Source organism: Myxocyprinus asiaticus, chromosome 4, assembly GCF_019703515.2.
Source record: "Myxocyprinus asiaticus isolate MX2 ecotype Aquarium Trade chromosome 4, UBuf_Myxa_2, whole genome shotgun sequence".
Lineage (NCBI taxonomy): Eukaryota > Metazoa > Chordata > Actinopteri > Cypriniformes > Catostomidae > Myxocyprinus > Myxocyprinus asiaticus.
In genome coordinates this window covers 28,193,745-28,200,233 of record NC_059347.1, presented here as the reverse complement: position 1 = coordinate 28,200,233, position 6,489 = coordinate 28,193,745, and the positions used below count along the sequence as shown (strand labels likewise).

General features: G+C 35.8%; 1 protein-coding gene across 1 annotated transcript; it reads left to right on the top strand.

Annotated features, from left to right (window-relative positions):
* The first annotated feature begins 2,015 nt into the window (after positions 1 to 2,015).
* Positions 2,016 to 6,267, top strand: LOC127439730 (nitric oxide synthase, inducible-like). The gene is made up of 11 exons (XM_051695976.1): positions 2,016 to 2,079; positions 2,162 to 2,256; positions 2,343 to 2,491; positions 2,915 to 3,077; positions 4,138 to 4,167; positions 4,594 to 4,792; positions 4,967 to 5,054; positions 5,244 to 5,365; positions 5,630 to 5,778; positions 5,941 to 6,114; positions 6,229 to 6,267. The coding sequence occupies exons 1-11, from the start codon at positions 2,016 to 2,018 to the stop codon at positions 6,265 to 6,267; spliced, it is 1,272 nt and encodes a 423-aa protein (XP_051551936.1).
* Positions 6,268 to 6,489: the final 222 nt, after the last annotated feature.

Sequence of the window (6,489 nt, the reverse complement as noted above, 5' to 3'; positions counted from 1 at the left end):
TTGCCTTGCCTTGTATGGGTTAAGTCGCTTTTGTTTCACACTGTGGAAAGTTGTCTAGTCTTAAAGGAAGTCAGATTATATAGCATAAAAAAACATGAATTCTAATTTAAGGTTTTCTAAACATATGCCCACCTACTTGTGTTTCTTAAGACACCATAACCCATGGTATCACTGATGGAAATCTAGGATGTCATGGCGAGAGGTATTGCTTGCAACATGTTGAGCAAAAATATTGTTTGTTTGGGCTGCTTTTTTGGTGTTTGGGGGAATTTTAAAATACACTTATCTAAAGTCATGTAAACGAAAGAAATGTCAATTATGGGAATACTTTGTAAATTCATCTGCCATCAATCCAGCTGGAATGGACAGGTGTATTCAAAGAATTATTGTCTTTCTGTGGGCGTGACCAGGAACTAAGCAGGCCAAGAGCCAAAATAAACTGACGGAAGGTGATTCAAGATTTTTTTGATGACAGATGAGACTGCGGAAACACCGTGATCATGTATCAGTGGATGGTAGTTGGACAATGAGAATGTTAATTAACAGCCATCAATGGAAAACGAGCAATGTGCATGCCAAACCGCATCTTACATATAAGACTGTTTGTCTTGCAGCAAACAGTAGGTCTACACAATCTACTCAATGCCATCACTCTTGATCAAAATAACCCATCAACAGTCACACTATAACAGGACTCTTCAGCTTTTTTTAAAGGGACAGATTACTTTATTGAAAATTCGAGGTGGGCCAAAAGGTTTTGGTATTATTATCAGATCTTACCACTGTCAAGTCCAACATATTAGCACGGAAAACAAAACTGAACAACTTTAATACTGTGTGCTTGTTAACATTAAAATAACTAAGGGGTTTCAATTCAAATGGTTAAACCTTGCTTTGAAAAGCTCTGGCAAGAGAGCAAATATCAGTTCACAGCCACAGAACTTTGACAATAAATTAGTTTGTTGTGTTGCATTTGTTGTCACTTTTAGTTTTCCTGCAAATGGTCCAGAGTCAAGTTCTTAGAGGCAAAGAATGCAAAACTCATCATAGTCTCTTAACATCAAACATATGGATGAAATAATGACAACATATAATTTCTTTAGCAATTGAATTGCATTGCAACAAGAATATTCAAATTCAATAGACTGCCTGGAACGCATTATATGTACAAAATTATTAAATTCAATTTCTTGGTTAAACTACAGCAATTGGAGGTGTACAAAATTAAGTTTAGTTTACTTACTAAAGTTTTGTAATAAGTTGCCTCATTTATTAAATTATAAAGGTAATCGGAGGGCTGCATAAAAATGATTAATCAGATTTGCCATTTGAAAAGCCCTGCACTATAATATGTTTTTTTTTTTTTTATTTCCCTGCTTGAACTTATTTTCAAGAATAAGGTTTCCTGTTGCTAACAATGCTAAATTCTGTAAAAACTTAGGTTTCAATAAAATAATAATAATAAAGTGTTTTAATATAGGCTACATGAGTAAATTTGGCTATGGTCAGAAAATCGTGTTCTGTTTTAGGCTGCAATACTGATAACATGGCTAATAAAGTCGGAAGGAAATTAAATGTAATTAATTTGTTCAAGGAATCCCTTTCTATCCAGCATCAGTGACTAATGTTACATATGCTTTGTGTTCATATAGGTTCCATTATAGTTCACACCCAGTTGACATGGGAGGCAATGATCCAATCAGGATTGTGCTTTCCTTAACTGGACTACATAAAAGGATGTTGAAGCAGATGATTAGGATACTAATTAACAAATTTCTGCTATATGTACCGAAACAGACACCTTACACAAGCTAAAGGTAAATACTGTGGTTTGTGTTTCTTTCTTTTTATGTAATGCACCTGTTATCATTCTTTTATCTTTTTTCCATTTCTCTCCTCTTTATTTTACTTGTTGTGGGTCACTTTTAACATATGGCTATAACAGCACTGTAGCTGAATGTTATATACTGTCATAGACATAATTCAAAATTGGCTTCAATATTATTTCCCTCAGGATGGGAAAGCAAATCCAAGCCACAAGTATTGTAAATGACAAAACAACTGTGCCATCTAAGGTGAGTACAATTTCGGATTTCTTCAAATATTTATTATGTCTTTAACTTTGATTAACACATTGACTTTTCACCCCAGTGTTGGTCAGTCGACCGCATCAGTCGATGCCCAGTTGCTGTTCATTTGAGAAACTATCAGAATGGCTCGACGCACCAAGATACCCTATATCAAAGAGCAGTTCAGGTATTTTGAGATTAGTTTAGACCCAAAATGTTATTGCAACAAAAGTTCTTCAATGCTTACGATCATAAAAATCGTATTTATTTCAGAATACGCCCTGCAATTCAAAAACTTGCGAGGGCTCCATAATGAGTCCCAAATCTCTGATACGCGGCTCACCCAAAATCACACCAGGCTCCTCTGACATCCTCACCCAAGCAGTGGATTTCATCGACCAGTACTACAAATCATTCAAAATGTAGGAACTTAAAGTCATTCATTCAATTTTACATTCATTCCGCACACTAGCCGTTACAGAATAATAGTTTGTCAGACAGGTCTAAAAAATGGATCCATTTGAACGTTTGTGAAACGTGATGGCGGGCTTTGTATTCTGATAATGAACAGGTGCCATCGCGCATTGATGAGATGTGAATGTGTGGGAAGAGAGGTGGAGATACTAGAGTGCGATTCATTTGTAGTAGGGAGGATTCCTGCTGGGAAACACTCATAAAAGTACAACATTTAGGCTCATCTTTATAGCAAACAAAAAAAACAGAAAACATCATCTCATTTTTTTTTTATTGTAGGCTACTTAAGATGTAGCCTGTTTTGACAAATTAGGATGGAAATGATGGGAGGGTGACTGTTTAAGGTGAATGACTCATTCATACCTTTGCAGTCCTAATCCAACGGAACACCAGGCTCGGGTTGATAGGGTCACACTGGAGATCACCCTGACCGGATCCTACACACTCACTGCAGATGAACTCGCCTTTGGGGCCAAACAAGCGTGGAGAAACGCGCCGAGGTGCATTGGCAGGATTCAGTGGGCCAATTTACAGGTATGTTGTTTTGTTCATGTAGATGTTGATTACAGATAGCATTTCGACAGCAATGTTATTCGCATGTATGCGGTTATACAAACACAAAATGTGTGTTCGGCAGGTTTTCGATGCGCGTGTAATGCACGCAGTGTAAGACCACCGAACACGTTTCATGCCTTGTGAACTCATCTGAAGTACGCCTCTAATGGTAGGCTGAGTTGATAGTGATTACAATTATGACTCCTCTTGATCAATCCTATAATTATCATCTAAAACATTAAAGCCGTGTTGTTTAATAGCAGCAGCTAACTTGCAATGTAAGCACAATGCGAGAAACAACACAAAATAATAATAATAAAAAAAAAAAATCAACATTTACTTCAATTTCATAACAAAATCCCATCAAATTGAACTGAGTAATCTTTAAAGATATAAACAAAACTACATATTTTAAGTGCTATTAATTTAATGGAATTTTATGAAATTGAAATATGGAATCTTAAAGGGATAGTTCACCCAAAAATCTTTGACTCTCCCTCATGACATCCCAGATGCGTATGACTTTCTTTCTTCAGCAGAACACATACAAAGATATTTAGAAGAATATCTCAGCTCTGTATGTCCTCACAATGCAAGTGAATGGTGATCAGACCTTTTGTAGCTCCAAATATCCCATAAAGGAAACATAAAAGTAATCCACAAGACTCCAGTGGTTAAATCCATATCTTCAAAAGCGATTTAATAGGTGTTGGTGAGAAACGGATCAAAATTTAAGTCCTGATTTTAACTAAACTTTCACTTTTATATCTGAAAGTTACATGTGGTGCCTGTTTATTTTCACGTTCGCATCTGAAAGTTAAAGTGGAGATTTAGAGTAAAAAAGGACTTAAATATTGATCTGTTTCTCACACATCTTTTATATATATTTTCTGCATTTAATCACTGGAGTCATATGGGTTACTTTTATGTTTCCTTTATGGGATATTTGGAGCTACAAATGTCTGGTCACCATTCACTTTCATCGTGAGGACATACAGATCTGAGATATTCTTCTAAAAATCTTTGTGTTCTGCTGGAGGATCATAAACGGCTGGAGGCACTTGCATCAGTAAGTACATTACATGCCTCCTCACAACGCCTTTATGTGACCAAAAGTGTAGAGATGGAAAACTAATTATTTAATCTTTGTCTGTTTGTCTTGCTTTTGATTTTGAGTCACATAGGTTTTGAAAATGAGATTTATGCAAAGTATTCACACACCTGTTTTGTCAATACAGAAGAGTGCAATTTCTGCACCACTAGCATCACCAAATGCAATTGCAAAAACAAACATTCTTTTCAAACAGCTTTCCCCGAATTCTCTCTCATCTGCCATTGGTAAAAAAAAAAATGGATAGTCCCGCCCCAAACTCAAGCCATTGGTTGAGTCAATGTTGCTCTGATTTAAATATTTAATGAGACACTTGTTCATGATATTGTGCTAAATTACAAACATTACCAGTGGATAGTTTACAGTATTACAATCTCTCCCTAGGATTTCCAGGAATATTCTACATGGAAAGATTTCCACAGGCCCACTTTCTCTGAGGTGCTTGAAGAATTTCCCTCTGTAAAAGTCCCTGCAGCCTTCATTCTCAGCCAGCTTCCTCTGCTGAAGCCCCGTTTGTACTCCGTCAGCTCCTCATTGGACAAGCTCCACCTCACAATTTCTGTGGTTGAATACCACACTCAGGGTATGCAGAGACTCATCATATAAACAACAAAAAGGCATATCAAATTATTCTTTAATAACCAAGTGACATTGCAATAGACATGAAGATCGAGTTTCAAGGAAGGTGTAAAAAAAAAAAAAAAAAAAAAAAACGTTTTTCTTTGGAAACTGCAAAACTTAAGAACTTGTAATGTAGGTGGACAGGGACCACGGCATTTTGGCACCTGCAGCACGTGGTTTAACACCATCAAAAGAGGACACGGGGTACCCTGCTTTGTTCATCGGTACTGAAAGTTAAAGCTTTTTGAATATGAATATCTCATTAAAATATTTGAGGGCAGTTTAGTATTCTATATTACATACACCTTAATTACATAGAAACCACAAACTGGATCTCTGGTTTTAGTAAATCAGTCCACCGAAAATTATTTACATAGGGACTTGTAAAGTCTTGTAAATGCTCATTATTTCAGCTCGGGTGGATTCCATCTCCCGGCAGACCCCAACACTCCAGTTATTTTAATAGGGGCTGGGAGTGGAATTGCTCCTTTCCGCAGCTTCTGGCAACAGCGCATCCATGACATGAAAAAGACAGGTAATCTACGTTAAATCCTAATTTATGGTTAAATTAATCCAGTTCACCAAAATCATCACTAATTAAAAAATCATTTTATGATAAATCTTAAGAGGCATTGAGGTGTTAGGTGAGGTGTTATACAAGTTATTACAATATCCTAAATCTGATTTTGACCAGTACAATAATATTTATATTGAAGTGTTTAAGCAAAAAAATGGTCTAGTTTTTTTCCATTTCTATTATATTTCTTTTAATTAACTTATTTAATGTATTTATTTTTAGGTCTGAAATTTAGTCCGATGACATTGGTATTTGGGTGTCGTGATTCAGAAAAAGACCATCTGTATAAAGTAGAAACTCTTAAGTTGAGACTTGATGGTATTCTGAGCAACGTCAGTACAGCTTACTCTCGCCAGCCTGATAAACCAAAGGTATCTCAAATTCTATTTGTAATACTGTAATAAAAAATAAAAAAAACATTTTTTACTTTATAATCAGTAAGACCATGTGCTACTCATTAAATACATTTCAACTGATATCTGTTTGAGTGGTTTGTCTATCTATAAACTTAAACATATGCTGTTTTGGAACAGATGTATGTCCAGGATGTCTTGAGGGAACAGCTAAGTGAAAAGGTCTTGGAGGTTCTACACAAGAACACTGGTCATCTCTATGCCTGTGATGTTGTGTGCACTTTGCAGGAGATTCTAGCAAGCAAAACTGGCATGACTATCACAGAGGCTGGAGAATATCCAGAGAGGTTAAAGGTGAGCTCTTAAAATGGTCAACTGTGGCTATCCTCAAGTTGTGAAATTTGTATTAGCCTTGTTTGAACTGTTCTATGACCAGTGAAGTCATGTCATCATGCTTTTTGTTGGTAGGGAGAGAAGAGATATCATCAAGACATTTTTGGAGCCTAATGACAAATGTGCTGCATTATGTTTGTCTTGTCACACTCTGAATCATCCCTAAACTAAATCACATTTTGCAACAAGTTGAGGTACTAAGAACTATACATCACATTTTCAAATGTGATTAATGTTTTTCCATTTATTTGTAAAAATCTGATTTAAATATTGTTTTGGTCATTGAAATATTTATATTTTTTTTTCTTGTTTTTAATGACTTCTCTGTATCAATAT

What these genes read in the sequence shown, in the direction of transcription:
- LOC127439730 (XM_051695976.1), top strand. Translation starts at nt 2,016, where the DNA reads ATGGGAAAGCAAATCCAAGCCACAAGTATTGTAAATGACAAAACAACT. An exon ending in AACTGTGCCATCTAAGGTGA is followed by an intron (nt 2,080 to 2,161) that starts GTACAATTTCGG and finishes AGTGTTGGTCAG; the next exon opens with TCGACCGCATCAGTCGATGC. An exon ending in TACTACAAATCATTCAAAAT is followed by an intron (nt 2,492 to 2,914) that starts GTAGGAACTTAA and finishes ATACCTTTGCAG; the next exon opens with TCCTAATCCAACGGAACACC.